Source organism: Pogona vitticeps, chromosome 1 (assembly GCF_051106095.1).
Source record: "Pogona vitticeps strain Pit_001003342236 chromosome 1, PviZW2.1, whole genome shotgun sequence".
NCBI lineage: Eukaryota > Metazoa > Chordata > Lepidosauria > Squamata > Agamidae > Pogona > Pogona vitticeps.
This window is the reverse complement of record NC_135783.1, coordinates 20011241-20029870: the sequence shown is the minus strand read 5'-3', so window position 1 is coordinate 20029870 and position 18630 is coordinate 20011241. Positions and strand designations below refer to the sequence as shown.

The window sequence follows — 18630 nt, the reverse complement described above, 5'->3', positions numbered from 1 at the left end:
TCTTACATATAGAGCCTCATACTGGTGTTTTCATTGAGCATGCTCTGTTGTAAAAGGCTTTTCACTCTTTCCAAAAGAGAAAAAATTTTTTATCAAGGTTTTTGTTTGCTTCCTTCTCCAAAGTTCCCAGCTTTTCCACCATGTATGAAAATGTTTCCTCGGGAAAAGAATCATCCCCCCCCGCCCCATAGTGGAGGCTTTATCTTTCTACTGCTGATACATCACTGTTTCTAGTGATGTATCAACAACAGAAAGTAGCACCAAGAATCATCAATACTTGTAGAGACTGCATTATTGATCCGTACGTGTTTGTTGTGCTTTAATTTTCTGCATTCTGAGAATAGATAAAAGAATGTGAGTGAAAGAGCCACAACAATTTCTTGCTAACCACCACCTACTGAAGAAGCACTCCTAGAATTCATCTGTGCCTTTACCTGAGGAGGTGGTTGGTGGAAACGATGAACTCTTGTCCATTTCCATTTTCTTTCAGTGCACTGACTTGCACCCAAGCCCAGGTCAGGTCTTTGCAGAGAAGACGGACTACTATATGCCCATTATGTCTCCCAGTACTATAGGCTGAAATTACAGCAAAAAGAAGACCACCTTAGTCCCAGTGAAACAGAAAGCTTGAGAACAAGATGATTGGAATGTGTCATAGTCACAAGGGTCTCAAAGGCCTACGCCAAGTGAATTCTGAGTCTCAAAGGTCAGCTGAAATAAATAAGCTTTATCCCAAAGATCCTCCACATTGACATTTTCTAAGGACTCAAAGCTTGTTATGCACTTTATTTCAGTAAAGCCTCCAACAACCCTATAGAGCAGTGGTCCCCAACCTTGGGCCTCCAGATGTTCTTGGACTACAACTCCCAGAAGCCTTCACCACCATCTCTGCTGGCCAGGATTTCTGGGAGTTGAAATCCAAGAACATCTGGAGGCCCAAGGTTGAGGACCACTGCTATAAAGTATGTACACCAAATAGTAATAATTCCCACAATTGTGGATGTACTGAAGCCAAGAGACAATGATCTACCTAATATCATCCAGAGAGTTTGAAGCAGGCTTAATTTTTTGCCAGGGTTGTCTAACTGTCGAGTTTTCAACCACTGTTACACCACATCCAAACGTTACTAGTGTAAAAACCAAGTTTTATTGCATTCACTTGAATTTACTATCACATATGCAAATTCAATCAGAGTTGCTGTCATGTTCTGGACAGCAGTCTTATCCACTACATTATACCTAATAAGAGAACGGCAAATCCAGGATGCAATACTATAACCAGAATGGTGAAAGTCTGGCTCTCCTGATGTTACTGGCATGCAGCTGCCATAGTCCTTCTTTATTGGCTATGTTGGCTAATAGAATACTAGTCCATCAAGATCTGGAGGGCCTCACATTTCCCAACCCTACTCCAAAGCCCAACTAGGGCTTCCCTGCCTCTATGTGCCACTGACCAATCTGGCAAGAGAAAAAAAAAGCAAAGCGTGCTGCTTATATACCGCCCCATAGCGCTTCAAGCACTCTCTGGGCGGTTTACAAGTTAATTATGCAGGCTACACATTGCCCCCCAGCGAGCTGGGTACTCATTTTGCCAACCTCAGAAGGATAGAAGGCTGAGTCAACCTTGAGCCGGCTACCTGGGATTGAACCCCGGGTTGTGAGTACAGTTTTGGCTGCAGTACAGTGGTTTAACCACTGTGCCACGAGGTGGGATGACAGGTCTCCTCACTCAGCTGCTAAGTGGTCAGCAGTGCAGGGAGGTGTGGAAGGACTGGCCAGGCTACTTCCATGATTGGCGCAGTGTGAACAATGATGGGTGTGCGTGCTGCACTGCAAGCGGTAAGTAGGCAGCCCGGTTCTGGGGGGAGGGTCCAATCAGGCTGGCCACCTGTGATGGCGATATACATATTTCTCTCTCCTGGGAGATAAATATGAATATCTCATCTCTAGTTGTGTGGTTCCTGCACCAATTATTATTTATGAAAGAAAGAATCTGGACTGGGCAGCTAGGATAGGCTCTTTCCAATGGATTACAACTTCAGATCACCAGATGTGTAACCTTGTGAATGGTGGCCAGCATGGTCAATTACCAAAGATGATATTTGTGATCCAACAATATCTGGGAACCCATCGTTGGGAACAAATTATCTCTAGACCCATTGCTGGGCCTCCTGTTGCTATAGCATAAACTGCACAAGCATCTCTTCACCTCTAGATCTAATCGAGCTCAACCTCTATGAATAGTTTGTCCCCAGCACAATACTCACTCAGGGCCTTGTGCATCTCTGCAGCTATTCCAGTATCTTCAGGATGGAGAAGACTGTACCAAGATTGGCCAATTAGCAATTCTCTCTGGTACCCAAGATGGTAAATAACACTGAGGGGAAGGGGGGAAATTGAAGAGTTTAATCAACATTGTCCTTAATACAAACATTTGTGATCACTATGTTAGCAGAGTACAGTTGGCTAGTAAAGTTAGTTTATGGCCATGTAATGGGAGTACAGTAGTTACTCAGGTTTCTCATGGTAATGTAAATGGGGAAACAATTTTTATTGTTCCAAGAAATCCACTTAGGTTAAAACAGAATCAAATCTCGACCTGAGTGCAGAAGTCCCAAGGACTGGCTTCCATTTGTGTGCAACTGACGGCTAACAGGGCAGCACCCATTCCTTGTAACCAAAGGAGAATACATTTTTTCAATGCAGAAGAGGGAAGTGATCTAAAAAGGAAGTGACTTAAGGGGAATAATCTACTGTATAAGCCATCACTCAATTACACAAAAGCAAGAGAGGCCAGCATGCCCAATCCAACCTGGCTACACATCTATTGCACCACATAGTTTACTTTTACAACTATGCTGCCCTTTTTTAAGGCTTAGATGTCTTAATTATGGGGAGGGAAAATTCAGCTGGAATTTATACAGAAAATAAACACTACTCATAATAGGGTTATCACCATATCACCCTGAACACACATAATCTCATTTGATGTTAGAAGATTACCAAGGTCAAGCATGAATAGTAGAGCAGGACCCCCATGTCTGTGGGTGATTGGTTCCAAGCCCACCCCCATGGATGCTGAAAACCATGGATAATAGCAAAAACTAGACAAGTATAAGAGAAAAAAAATCCAGAAAAATGTATTTTCACATATATTACTAGAACTGCCCACTAGAGGGAGCCAGAGACCATGCTAGGTATTCTTCTTGTTCATCATGCAGTGACCCGTTCTGGTGAATATATAATGAAAATACAAAGTTATATATATTTTCTTTTAATATTTTAAATATTTTCAGACTATGAATAAGTGAAAGCGCAGATAAGATACTGTAATTGGATAAGAAATAATCACAAATATTCAAGTAAGTCTAGAATGGAAACCTTCCTGAGACTTTGGGGAAACCTGTTACTGGTAAGGGTTGCTGGTATTAGGCTTGATGGCTCAATAGTGTGACCCATTTTTAAATCAGTTTCTAGGATTGCCAACTTTTTTTCTGGTCTTCATTTCTATGCCTATAATAGGAGTGCAATCTTCTGACAGTGCCATATGGTGATTCTGGCCTCTATGGTATGAAAGCCGTCACCTACTAATAACCCCAAATATACTAAGTATACTAAGCATTTTTCCCCAAGGTAGTTTGGCAATTCTATTCACAATGCCCCCCCTGCAAACAGCAGCTTGTGCTTACTTTTCGGTTATCTCTGCAATCTTCATATCCAATGTATGTTTGCTCTGGAAGATGGGGTTCTGGGAAGTATTATCCATGTCTTCCAGCACAGATGCGACAGGAGTGCAGAAGGCAATGAATGTCAAAGCCAGAGAGGAAGGAGTCAACTGTGTGTCACATGTGACAAATCTGCCTCGCATGGCCATAGCACGGTTCTTCCCTAATCTTGTCCGAAAGACTCTTGAGGTGCGCATTTCAGCAGCAAATTCTATTTCTGCAACAGTTTTTTGTAAAAGTTAGGATAATAGAAGAATCTCAAAACTACACTGAAGTTTGCTGTGGAGACAGAAATCATGTATTAACTATGGGGCTCATCTGGATTTCCCTTTTGCAAAACCTGTTCCAAATGTGGGTGAAACATCCGTGGTCCTCCAGATGTTATTAGACTACGACCCCCCAGTATTCCTCACCGTGGACTATGCTGGCTACGACTGATGAGAGATACAGTCCACCAGCATCTGGAGATCTGCACTTTCTCTATCCCACCTCACCCACCCTAACACATCACTTAATTTCTATCTCAACCAAGTTCAAATTTAATTTCTTTAGGTAGCCTTGGCAGATCATTTCAGAAAAAGTCACAAATTACATGGGGTTTTTTTAGATGCAGATATACATTTCTTTAGAATTTAGATTTTTTGGGGAACTGTGAGTCCCAGAATACTGAGGTCCAAGGTGTCTATTGAGTAGGGAGGAGAAAGGGGCACTTCTCTCCCCATGCCAGGAATCTTAAACTCATCTGTCATTTTAGTGAACACAAACACATACACCGGAAGAAATCCCGTTCAATTACATTCTGCAGCTTATGACGTCATTTCAGTTAGGGCAATTTTCTAGAAATTAAATATTTCCTCTTTGGTTGTTGTAGGTTTTTCGGGCTGTCTGGCCGTTTTATTCAAGTTTTTCTTCCTAACGTTTCGCCAGTCTCTTGGCCGGTATCTTCAGAGGACATATTTCCTCTTTCCTTCTCCTTCATTGTCAGGAACCCATGCAGTCATGGGATCCGAGGAGGAGGTCTTTAATTATCGAATCACCACTACCAGGACAGTGTTACAGTGTCATCCCTGGCACTATTGATTCTACACTGTTGCCCTGTGCATCTTATCTCCACTTCTGTTGAACTTAAAGATGCCAACAAATGGCAACCTTTATTTGAAATTTTGTAGGAAATATATATTGCAGCTATTGACCTAGATTTACACAGAGAACACTTTCAGAAAGGTATGCCTGCTTAAATCCTTTGTGACTTTGCTATACATTAACATGACTTTCTTTTCAAAAGACAAAAACAAGAAATTGCCTGAAACAAAGGTTTGATGCCTACTGAGCCAGGATTTTGTTTGTGTTTAAGATGTGGAAAATGCTGCAAGTTATTTACAATTTCTTTTTAAGGCTTTACAATTCATATTGTGTGTTTGTGTGTGTGTGAGAGAGAATATGATCGTATGAAGCTGCCTATTGTGTAAAAAGTTCAAGAAGTTTCTTCCAGACCCTATCTGCACATTATGCCTCCATTCTCCAGGGGATACTGGAATATCAGTAGCTTCTTGATACCCAATTCTTCTTCCTCAATGGAGCAAACATGGTGGGGACAGGAGGGGGGAAATGCCACTAAGGAATGAGATTATGAGTGGGAAAATAACTAGAGAGAAATCCCAGAGTGTAGGACATGCAACAATGGGCTCAAGTTATAAGAAACCAGATTTCGGCTGAATATCAGGAAAAACTTCCCAACTGTTAGAGCAGTACAGCAATGGAATTAATGACCTCGAAAGGCGTTGAGTGTTCCAATACTGGTGGCATTCAAAAGAAACTTAGGCAACCACCTGGCAAATATCCTTTGATTTGTATTCCTGCATTGAGCAGGGGGTTGGACTTGATAGCCTTAAAGGTTCTTCCAACTTCATGATTCTATATTTCTATGATTCTATTATTCTCTCTTCTCCATTTTCCATTCTCCAAAGACAGACATGTGGAGATGTGTCTCCACATTATATACATAAGAACAAAGCCTTTGATCAAGAAACATCCAGATGATTTTTCCCCTTTTTTCTTTTCTAAGGAAAGGGGTGAGTCTGAGCAGAGAATGCCATGTTTTTCTCTACACTAGAAAGGGAATAAGCCAATTCCATATCCCTTCTGACAAAAAAAAAAACTGTAGATAAAACTGATTTGTTAGTTAATTTGGTTTTGCTTTTAAAGTCATTGTCCAAGACACTTGGACTTGTCAATAGCAGAAGTTGCTTAATTAAACATTTAGTTCCACAGAAATATCAGCTGCTCTCTGGTTGGAAAGATCTTCGACCAATCCTTTGTGGTCCTTACCTGTTCCCACGTGCTTCCTGGCAAAGTGAAGCTTCTCCTCCATGACTTTGCACGCTGAGCTATTCAAGAGGTCAAAGATGGAGTCCCCATGAGCTAGGAGTTCTACCTGGTATAAGAATAAGAGGGAACATCTTAATTGGTGAGACTGACAATTGGTAACTTGTTTAAAAGTGAGGCCATGATAGTAATTAGTGTATTGGCACCCAATGGTCCAAATAGGATGGGGAACCCACCTCAATATTTGGAGGTTAGGTCCATCCCTGCTTGGACCATATGGTGCCCCTAAATATATGGCCATCTCATTTTGCACATGTAAGAACGGATACGAGAAACTTAGTAAAGGAAACATGGGACCTGCACTATCTTAACAAAAGCTTTGGGGTGTAAGCTAACTGCCCTATCTGATCTCCTTAAGCATCATCATATTTAATGCTACTAGTCTGTGGAAGCTGTCCATTGCAAACATTTTATGGATTGAGTCTTAAAGCAGATGTATGGCATGCAAAAGATCCCGGCCTCAAACCAACTGCATCTTTGGTGAAAATATTTAGAAACAGGTTTCAGACGGATTTCATATTAAACCACTGAGAGATTGGGGGTGTGATCAGATAGTGATAAAGGATTGTGTCTGATCACACTGGGAGGGGTCATATCACTGGGTGTAATCACCCTTAAAACAGTCCTTCTGTGTGTATAGAAATTGCTCCTGGCCAGCTTCAAAAAAAAGGAGCCCTGCTATCAGCTTGGAGCAGAGTTGGGCCGGCTGGTGATCTCCTAGACATTTGTTGATTGATGGGAAATAGCTTGCACTGGGCTGTGTCACAAGAGATCCAAAATGCAAGCTATTTCCACATCTGATTGCACCTTGAGCTTGGTAGGGTAGATGGAACTGCGTTTGATGAATGCTGATCTGACAGCCGAACAAGATAGCTTTATGATGCTTCTGTCACATCTAATCTCTATCACCTTGCAGATAACTAGAGAAACTTAGATGCCTCACTCCTGTAATATCCTTGTCTTACCACAGAATAGCCGAGGAAGTGGGACACGTTCTCAGAGATGTAGGCTAGTTTGCCATGAGCGGTGAAAGCCAAGATGAACCCTGGTAGGGAAAACAGCAGTTCTTGATCTCTCCATGCAAGAGTAGCAGCCAGAGGAGGCGGTGGTTGCATGAGGCCATGTGAGCCTGAGAAAATAAAAGGACAGTAAATTGCTTTCATTTATGTATTATTTGCTTGCCATATATTGCCAATCAGCCCTGCCTACATATTGTCTAGGCTATAAATAAAAATCAAATCAAATCAAATCAAATCAATCAATCAATCAATCAATATGCTCAGAAATTGGAGGTAACAAGTGGCATAGTTATGTGCATGTAGTTGCTTCTTGAGTTAACAGCTTAACATTAAGTTACATTTCAAAAACACAGCAAGCACATTAAGTTTCTTTCCCAGTATACCAAAAAACGCTTTCTTGTTTCCAAAAGTTATTTCTAAAAGGCATCTCAAAGTATTTTTAAATACATGTTGAGAACAATTTTTGCAAGTTTTATGCCATTCTATAATTAATAAAAATAATTGTGTGCCGTCAAGTGGATTCCCACTTATGGTGACCTTTTCCAGGGTTTTGTAGGTAGAGAATAAACAGAAGTGGTTTACCATTTCTTTCCTCTGGGGGTACCCTGGAATTATGCAGTTTCCCCAAGGTCACACAGACTTCCAGGAGGCACAGTGGGGAATTGAACTCCCAGCCACTGGCTCTGGAGTCAGAGACCTAACTCACTGAACTATCCACCCAGCAGGTCATTCTCTAATCAGCCCTAAATGGAAAGGATGTATTCTTTTGTTTATTTTTTTTTAAATTTCTGTAAATATTTCAAGGTGCCATGTCAGAATATTTCTCGTATTTCTGGCTACTAGCAGAACAACACAGTGCATTAATAATGTGTAACCAAATGTCTCTCTTTCATGAATGCAGCAGTTATGATGATAACCCGGCTACTGCAGAGCCATGAATCATGCAGCACAACACTACAAGGGCTGCCTCTGTGCTGAGACAGGAAAACAGAATCCTGACCTCACAATCTGAGAGCACACTTGGCATTCACACAGAAACACCATTACTCTAGGTACACAACTCCACTAGCAACAACATATAGGAGGGCCAATATCAAATATTGCCAGTGGCCTGAGCCAACCCTGCATGTGAGCTACTGGAGACCTGGGAGTTGTTTTGCCCAGTGGTGAAGCCTGGCTCCAGTGCAATGTAGCTCTACTGTGATGTTACATTGGTTCCAACAATTCATCTTGCTTTGCATAACTCTGTTTGCCAGCCCCTTTACAAATGGCAACTTCATTCGCCAAATGGCAATTTGGCCTTGAGCACAATCTACAATAATCACCAAAATAAAAATCTAAATGGGAAAGCAAAACTGTTATCAGTGTGATCAAATCCCCACTGATTCATCAATGAATCTACTCTAGTTGTGATTTGCTATGCTACGTAAGCAGCAAGATTTCAGCCAACATGCCATTGCACACAGCAAAATAATCATCACTGCCAGACAGGGGAAGCTGCCTTCCTTGTTCTTGCAGTTTTGCCTTGAATCAGGGGTAGGATTTACTGGCACTTGCATTCAAACTGTAATTTTAGGAGCAAAACTGTGTGTCTCCTATGAAAATCTAGAAGTCCTTTTCAAAATACAGCTTGTGTGTGTGTGTGCTCCTTCAGTCTCGAGTGACTATGGTAAGGTGCTCTGAATAGAGGTCTTGGAACAGCATCTAGTGTGGCTGAGAAGGCCAATTGAAGAGTGATAATCCCTTCCACACTGAAGACAAATACAATCCGTCCCCTGTTCAGTTCCCTAATTTGGCTGGTTTCAGGACAGCCTCTTGGCCTTGGCCTGCTGGACAAGTGTCCCTTCATAATGGGAGAGGTCTTGATGCACCACCTGCCTCCAGGCTGAATGCTCAGATGTCAAGGTTTCCCATCTGTTGAGGTCTATTCCTAAGGCCTTCTAATCCCGCTTGCAGATATCCTTGTATCACAGCTGTGGTCTCCCTCTGGGACTAGGAAGTAATAACCACAGGGATTCTGGGTGGGGATTCTGAGAGATAAAGTCCAAAACATCAGTATACAATGTACAGTATACATTTATAGAGAAGTAAATCCCACTATATTCAATTGAGCTTATTTCCTGGTCTTTGTTCATCACAAAAGCTCCACAGCCCAATTAATAAATGTATCTGAAAATTTTGGCCCGTTCGTTCGTTTAGTCGTTTAGTCGTGTCCGACTCTTCGTGACCCCATGGACCAGAGCACGTCAGGCCCTCCTATCTTCCACTGCCTCCCGGAGTTGGGTCAGATTCATGTTGGTTGCTTCGGTGACACTGTCCAACCATCTCATCCTCTGTCATCCCTTTCTCCTCTTGCCCATCAATTTTGGCCCATCAAGAGCATTTCAGAGCAGCTAACATCAAATCTGTTGGAGCTGATGTTGAGTTTAGTAGGTTTGGCTGGGAGGAATCTTTCTGGTCTGAGGTGAATTAATTTATCCAGCACTAACCAGTCGTTCCTCTGTGAGTTCAAAGAGAGCCCCACATCTCTTTTGTGCCTTTTCCCCTCTCAGTCGTCTCTTGGAAGCAGTCAGGGAGTCAGTCGAAGTTTGTTGTTGAAAGCAGTCCTGTATGTCAGTTTGCTGTTCGATCTGCTCAGTTGTAAGTAAATAATGAAACCTTTTATTTATTCCCTTATTAATGTTTCTGAGTGATTTATTGAGACTATAAATGCCAATTAATGAGGGGGAAAAGACTTGATGAGGTAACTTTAATCTCTTTTGCTCTGTGAATCCCTGCACTTCTGCTGCACAACTAGAGAAATTTAACCAGAAATTGAAAACTCTACAACAAATCTTCCACAGTACATGTTGAGGAGTTTAGAGTAAACTGAGATAGGTGTGAAGTTGTCTGTTCTTCTCTGCACTCACAAAAGACTGTGTTGGTACCAATGACCAATTTTCTTTGGTTCTGCCATCTCCCATCCACAGCCTCTTAAGATGCTTCCAGGTAACCCAATAGTTTATGTGGTCGAAGGCTAGACGTTCCCCGGGTTCCATATATTTTAAGAAGTGGGGAGTTCTTTCTTTCCCCATTATAGTCCTGCCACTCTTTGTTGTTCTTCAAGATTCACAAAGGTCCTGAAAAACCTTTTTCTTGATTTTGATATGGGAGAGGCTGGGTGGTAGCCAAAAAGTAGATGTGCATTTGATGTAGATGCTTTCAGCTTTTCTCTATTAGCTGCTGCCTCTCTCTCTCTCTCTCTCTGCATGTTGCTGGGTGCAGTACCTGCTTGGCTTCAGGCATCCTGTAATGCCTTTACAGCTTCCATTGGATGTTACATCTATCTGTTTTGTATGGTTTGAATTATACTACAATTATACTATACTGGAATATTTGCCTGCAGAGTAGCATAGGACCAAGGCTGTAGTTCTTAGTGCTTGCAGTTGTGTGCCTCAACTGGTTCCAGATAACTTTCAAAGAAGTAAGAGTATATATATTGCTGCAACTGAAATTAACCAATTTATAAGGGAAAATTCAGCTAGAATCAGATTATCTCAGGCTGTTTCCAAGCCAGCATATTCTTTTTCGTCGCTTTCAATAATTAACATTTTTACAAGGAGTTCTTCTCCCCACAGGGCTCCTTGCGTGAAGTTGATTTAGGTCTTAACTGTTCTCTGCCAACTGAGCTCCACGTTGTTACAGACTGAAAGAGAACAGCATCTTTCAGGCAATCTGGTGTGCAGAATAGAACATGCTTATCTTCGAACATAATTATATCAAGATCATCGCTTCCTTCACTTTTATCATGTGGTCTAATGGTTTAGCTATCAATAAATAAAGAAGAAGAAGAAAATAAAACGAAATGAAACTATAAGGGCACAACAACACCTGCACTGATCCTCAGGAGGAAATTTTAGACATGTAAAGAGAAGATGGAAAACTGTATTCAGGTAAGAGACACCTTTGGGGAGGTGAGACTGTGATGGATAATACATTAGGACTGATCCAACCATCTGTTGCACGCAGTATGGTTGCTTTTTACTGCCTCCTTCAACTAAATAAAAGGTGTAGTTAGACATAGTGAGGAAGATACACAACTAGAATTTCCTGACATTTTCCTTAATAACTGCCCCTGATAGGGTATGACAGAGATCCAATCGATACGACAGGGTTTGTGGGAAAATGTATAAACATTTTTTTTCTATGCTATTTTTATAAGCAAAAGGAACACAACAACCTATAACTGCTTTGAAACTTTGAGGAGGACACAGCTGGAATGTAAATGTACATGAAAATGCACAGTCCAACAAGATACATGCATTTGTGAATCGCAGCTATGACTGGACTGAAAAAACCAGATGCAGTGGTAATAGCAGCACAAATAACTCTCTCTGGAATGGCGAACATTGATTTGAGGAGCATACATGAAGTTCTTTGAGCATTCCAAAGTACTATATAAAGTCACGGAACTGTGGTTTGAATGCAAAGGCCAGCCATCCCGTGAGGCAGGGTGAGACCCTTGTCGAGGAGCAGATTAGGAGGATGATGGTGGATTGTGTACCCCTCCATCTTGTATCCAAAGAGCCACTCTTTCCCATCAGGTCCTTGACTAAATGGCTGTGTTTGTCGAGGCAGCTGCTGCTATTTGCCCACCACAGACTCCTCAAGAGATTGAGGTGTGGGGTGCCCACTCTGGAAACCTTAAGCTAGGTGCTCTTCAGAGCAGCTGAAAGATCTAACATCTGTCCAAGGGGTTTCTCCTTAGAGCAAGACATTGTGGGTAAGGCGACCATGGAGACCACCTGTGACGCCGTTGCATGGCGGCGCTGGCCATCTCCTTGGAAAATTACTCCACAATGCCTCATTATGAGGACCCCTCAAAGCAAAAGGCATGATAGTGCCTCCATGGCAGCAGTATCAAAACAAAAACAAGAAGTGAAGGCCTGCAAGGCTCTGCCCTGGCCCTGCTGAAGACACAACATGGTGCAACTTTGCTGAAGCTACATGCTGGTTTTGCCAGCATATAGATGGAACACCAACTGAGATTCTAATGCATGCTTCTTGGAGCTCAAAGGAAGAAAGCCAGGAAAGAAATGGAATTGATACTTTATTTAGTTATTTTCTGGCTAGTCACGGAGCCGACAAATGGCTTACTTTCACCAGGTGAGAGCAGTCTGGCTCTGCCCATTGACTTTATGGAGGCTCCCTGGCTGGGAGGCACAGAAAGCTGGAAGGTGTCACAGCCAGTCATGCAGGGAAGACAGAATCAAAGGCTTATCACATTTGCAGATGACACAAACCTGGGAGGGATCGCTAACTCAATGGAAGACAGAATCAAGATTCAACATGACAGGCCTGCACGCTGGGCTGAAATTGACAAGATGAAATTCATGAGAGATAAAGATTAAGTCTTGCATTTGGGTCCCAAATAAAAATAAAAAGCATAAGGAGAGGATGAGAGAAACCTGGATTGGCAGGAGTACATGTGAAAAGGATCTAGCTGATTACAAGCTGAACATGAGCCAACAATGTGAGATAGTTGCTTTGAAAGTAAATGTAAGCTTAGGCTGCGTTAACAGAATTAGAGCTTGGGAAAGATACACCTTTCTAACTACAAGTCCCAGAATGCCTCAGGTGTCATAGACAGTCACCCTACTGGCTTAGTGGATGCTGGGAACTGCATGGCAAAGGAGCAACTTTCTTGACCTCTGATCAACATAGGCACAGTGACCAAATAATGGAAAAATAATACTTTGACTCTGTACTCTGCAGGACAGGACACATACCAAGTACTAAAGGTAAAGGTAAAGGTTCCCCTTGACAATTTTTGTCCAGTCGTGTTCGACTCTAGGGGGCGGTGCTCATCCCCGTTTCCAAGCCATAGAGCCAGCGTTTTGTCCGAAGACAATCTTCCGTGGTCACATGGCCAGTGCGACTTAGACACGGAATGCTGTTACCTTCCCACCGAGGTGGTCCCTATTTATCTACTCGCATTTACGTGCTTTCGAACCACTAGGTTGGCGGGAGCTGGGACATGCTACGGGTGCTCACTCTGTCGCGTGGATTCAATCTTACGACTGCTTGGTCTTCTGACCCTACAGCACAGGCTTCTGCGGTTTAGCCCGCAGCGCCACCACGTCCCTCACATACCAAGTACTACTACTATATTTATAAAGGACACTGACAAATGAGAGTGTGTCAGAGAAGATCACCAGGATGGTGAAGATATTAAAAATATTTTGTGGGAAACAATTGGAAGAGCTGGATATGTTTAGTTTGGAGTACAGAAAATCCAAGAGAAATGTACTGTAATAGCTTTCTTCAAACAGTTGAAAATATGTCACATGAAAGACTTATTCTCTGAGAAGATCTAGAAGTAATGGGTGGAAATTCAATGGAAATGGATTTCAGCTAAATATTAGAAGAAATTAAGATTAAGTGGAAGTCACTGTCTTGGAAGGTTGTCAATTCTTCTTTGAGAGTATTTCAGCACAGCCTGGAGAGCCATCTCCCAAGGATGCCATACTTGCATAAGTTCTGTATTGGACAGGACTAAATAATCACCAAAGGTCCCTTCCAACTCTGAAGCCCTGTGATTGTATCTTTGGCAGTAGCTATTTTGAAATCTCTGAATATTTGTCAGCTTAATGGCCAATTATCTAGAGGAGGCTGGAGAGGGAAGAGCAGGGGGGAAAATTAAGAAAAAGAGAGAATGAGAGAGACAGAGAGAGGGAGGGAGATGACAGATTGGCAGCATCTCTTTCATCCCTGGGTGCTTGACTTGCTCTCTTCTTGCCCTTATTAGTCATATTGGTAGCACACGTTCTCATAGAGTTCTGGGGTGATTTGGTACCATATACCACTTTTCCAAATAACTTTCCCAAGCAACTCTCTTCTGTTTGCGTTCAAGGCTGAACCAGGAACTCAAGTCAGGCTGGCTCTTTCAGCACCTTGGAAAGCTCCAACTCCAAAACTAAAGAGAAGGCTTTTCTAAAGGAACCATGAAGCTCCCTCTTAAACTCTACTTCTTCCTACAACATGGGAATACTTAAAGGGAGATACCTTTTACCTTGAGCCTAGTGCACCTCCATGTCTCAAAGAGCCCATGTCAGGTGAGCCACCTAGCATTAGTATACCCGTTCCATGGATTGTGAAACTCCTGGTCAAAGATAGGTTGTCCAAGCGCTGGAACTAGGCTTGGGACGGCCAGCACTGGTTGAAGCTGAAGGGTCTGAATTGAGGGTAGATGGATGGTGTTTCTGGCCTCTTGGATTTAGGATGGTCCTTGATTTCACAAAGGCGCTCATGCATTGTGTATCCCCTGTAACGATAACTGGTTCTTGAACCTTTGATCTGTGCTCATGTCAGAGTTGGACATGGCAGAGGAAGAATTGAGAATCTTCAGCAGGCAGAGCAGGGCTGTTCTTGCATTCTGGTCATCATGACAAGCCGTCTTTCTCGGCCAGTGATACACATACCATTAATGGAGCATAGAAGCAGTAAACATGTGATACAGTTTTTTTTAAAAAAAAAACTATTACAAAGATAAATAATCTCCATGTCCTCCCTGCTCAACTCCTCCAAACTCCAGGCTGTGGCTTATTTTACTGGGTTAATCAATTTCTCACTTGATATTGCTCTTTTCCTGCTGCCTTCAATTTTCCCGGCTTTATTATATTTTCCAACCTAGACATGTGCGAAAACTGTCAAGAATATGCAAGGAGAGACCAAAACCTTTGTTGCCTAATATGATAGAGGGACCTCTCCCCTTATGTGTGCAAAAGACAAACAAGGAAGTCGGATCTTGCTTCAGTACTGGAAATGGGACATTGCCCTCCTTGTACCTGAAGGCAGCAGACTAGTTTAGGGACTGCAAAACAGGCTACATGGTAAACACACCTCTGCTCTACTCTAACACTGTCATTCCCCACACTTTAGCATTTGAGGCAGCAGCCTCAGTGTGCCTAAAGAAAAACGAAGCAAAGTGTGCTGCTTATATACTGCCCCATAGTACTTAAAGCAATATCTGGGTGGTTTGCAAGTTAATTAAGCAGGCTATACATCCCCCCCCCAACAAACTTGGTACACTCATTTTACTGACCTCATAAGGAAGGAAGCGTGAGTGAACCTTGAGCCGGCTACCTGCGATTGAACCCCGAGTCGTGATCACAGTTTTAGCTGCAGTACAGCAGTTTAACCACTGCATCACGAGGCTCTCATGGGAAAACTGCTTCTATGGGCATGAGATCCATGGAAGAATTCACGCCTCTTTTCACACTTGATCAGACTTCCTTGGGTGGGCTACAGCAGGTTTGAGAAACCTGAATACAGCTTGATTAGATAGAGAGCTGGCATTAAGTGTAACAGTTCTAATAACATGTTTTGTTTTTACCTGGAGAAAAAAGTTGCGCCTTTCGAATGTGGAAGCAAACTAGAGCCATGGTGTGAAGGTACGAGAGGCGTTCTTTCTCTTCCTCTGAGACAGGTAGGAGAGAGCGTAGGGTCTGAAGCTCAGCATTGATCTGATCCCGTCTAGCCTTTGAAGCACCTTTAGTTGATCTGCACAGACCAGAGTTCACAGATATGCATCAACTAGACAAGTTTATCTTCATATGCTCCCACTCTCTTAAAATATTTTCCAGCAGATCAGAACATAAAACCTTTTGAATTCAGAATACAAAAGCTTCATTCTTTCTGACTACATCTCCCAGAATCCCCTAGCCAGCATGGCCATGCTGCTTATGAGATTCTGGGAGCTGTAGTCCAAGAAAACAACTTTTCTGGATCTGATACACATGACAATTCTCAACTTTCAAAAAGTGCAAGTGTTCTTGTGAATGCACAGACCCAAGATAAGGTTGCAAAGTTAATTACTATTTTTTTTTGGCTAGAATCCTATTGCAGATTTACATTGGAGTGAAGCACAGTTGCATAAATCCCAGTGCTGAATGGCTGCTTGCATTCCTAGTCACGTGCCAGTCATGCAACTTAGCACACAACTAGGTATACGAGCAGCATTTTTTAATTAGTAGCAATTTGCCATCCTGATTCATGCTATTACACTCATACTGGCATCAATCCACAACACTATTCTGGCAATTGGTTTGTTATTTCCTAATACAACTATTTAAAAAAACAAAATGACAACAGCAGCAATAGATTATAATACTGAACCTAATGTGTCACTTTGGGGGTAAAACTACTTTCACACAACCCTATCACTTCTTTCGAATAAAAGATTAAAACATGTTTTCCATGTCATAAGTGGCTTTTTTAAATTAGACCTCAGTGAAGCTCTGTTTTACACTTTAGCTGGACAGGATGAATCATCACAAAAAAGCATGGGAAAGCAGCAAACTGGTGGGAATTGTAACTGGTGGGAAAGAATGAGAGGGTGCTTTGAAGTACGTACGAACACACACACACACCTGTACACATACACACACACGCACTAGTATGTTACAAAGAGGTTACAAGCCAAACTTCCACTTTCCTTTTGATTTGGTAAAGAAATTTCTACAAGGTTTTCCCTCAGTTTCATAGAGACAGTACCTCATAAGGGGGCTGAGCCAAGACATTTGGTGGCCCAAAGAGAAGAGCAAAATGGCACACATGCATCCATCTCTTACTACATAAACAGAGCGATACTGTAGATGAATCCTGAGAACTGGTTGGATAGCTCAGTGGTTTAGGCATCCACCGTGCCTCCTAGAAGAGCCAGCCTATGTGGCCATGGGCAAACTGCACAGAGTTGCCAGGGCACCCTCAGAAGAAGGGAACGGAAGCCATTTCTGGGTATTCTCTACCTAGACGACCCTGAAAAATGGTTGCCCTATGTCAGAATTGACTTGAGTCCACATTATTATTATTATTAAACTAATCTTATTTCAACAGTAAGAATTCTAGTACACCTTCCACATCTGAAAGCAGATTTCTGTCAAATGGGAAGGCTGGCTTTATCTCTTGAAGGTGCTTCTTTATCTGGTGGGAACTGGAATGTTCGGTTTTACACAAACGTCCTCAGAACTAAACAAGGCCTCTTAAGTGGTTAAATAATTCACCATATGGCACAGTGAATTGTTCCCCGCATGGAAAACAAATGAGATAAGATATTCTTGTGACAACTTGACCTCTTCTGTGAATATGAGAACCAAGCTTCACAGAGAACTATTTCAGAGGTGTGAACAACAGCCATTTCTGAGGTGTTCCATAACGTAAAGCTCAGTGGGAGTTTTGACTGAAAATAAGGCCTCTTCCCTATGTAAGTGATTTCTTTCTGAAGAGACAGTTTCGCCAGCTTTCAGGCACACCGTGGGCTCCGAGAGCTTGGGGGGGGGGGAGCTGCTTGAGAGAAGTCATGTTAGACCAGTATGACTCAGATTTAGTTCTCACTGAAATGGCAACTTCTTTGGTGTGGGTTGCACTTTTTCAGAACATACAGTAGGTGGGGTTTAACATAGTTAAATGTTCTTTCATACAAAACGAACAGACACCCACACAGAAAAACTAGATGTCAGGGAGAAGAGTTCTGGCCCAGACTTCTCCCTGACATGCTCCTTTTTTTTTTGTGGGCAGGGATTTGTGGGGGTGGGGGGAGTGTATGGCCATGAATTCCATTGTGTATGAACTGTCACATCCCATCAAAAGCAATTAGGGCTGCTTCAGGGACTTCAGGGTCCAAACCTGAGATAAGGAAGTTGATCCTTATGATGTCACAGAAGCGAGGAGGCAAGAATTAGAAAAGGAAGGTTTATTTCTCATAGTGGCCCTGTGTCACCGATGCCAGAGCCTGCATAATCGCAAGGCTATGAATTATGATGTTGATAGTCCTTTCCCTGCCTTGTTCCAAATGGCTCAGTTAGATATGGATATAGTTCAAAATCAACACTGTAGCATGCAGGTACTGGGACATTTTTAAAACAAAGAAAAGAAAGGAAAAAGGGGGGAGAAGCGAAGTGTAGTGCTCATATACTGCCCTACAGCACTTTAAAGCACTCTCTGGGCAGTTTACAATTAAGCAGGGTGCTTAATTGTACTCCTCACAAGCTGGGTGCTCATTTTACTGACCTCAAAAGGACAGAAAACTCAGTCATCCTCGAGCCGGCTACCTGGGATTGAACCGGGGTTGTGGCTGCAGTACAACAGTTCAGCTACTGAGCCCTGAGGCTCCTTTAAAGAACAAAGAACATTCTAAAAGGTGAGGTTTGGACAAGGAACAGAAGCTCAAGAAAGGGGGGGAAAAATTAAGACAGGAATTGAGGAACAATAAAACGGTGCAGGAAAAAAATAGTTTTATTTATATAAAGGATAGCCTGTTCTGGATAGTGGTGTTGGTGGTAGCAAAGGAGCGTAGAGGACCGTTCAGGTATATTTTCCTGGACAAATGTGTTTAGATGACCCCTTATATGCTTGAATGTAAAGAAAGATTTTTAAGTGGTCCACACATTTAACAGTGGCAGACTAAGAGTGCCATCATACAGACATGTAGCCTTATATGTAGTGAGGTCTGGCTAGAGCTA

General features: G+C 42.4%; 1 protein-coding gene across 1 annotated transcript in view; it reads right to left on the bottom strand.

Annotated features, from left to right (window-relative positions):
- Positions 1-18630, bottom strand: part of LOC110080736 (neuronal PAS domain-containing protein 4) — a 39190-nt gene that overhangs the window by 5610 nt on the left and 14950 nt on the right. The window contains exons 3-8 of the mRNA XM_020796868.3: positions 15504-15670; positions 7076-7239; positions 6054-6159; positions 3690-3942; positions 2268-2377; positions 435-576 (exon numbers count right to left, since the gene is read on the bottom strand). Coding sequence (XP_020652527.3) covers positions 435-576; positions 2268-2377; positions 3690-3942; positions 6054-6159; positions 7076-7239; positions 15504-15670 — 942 coding nt within the window. The remainder of the gene's footprint in view (positions 1-434; positions 577-2267; positions 2378-3689; positions 3943-6053; positions 6160-7075; positions 7240-15503; positions 15671-18630) is intronic.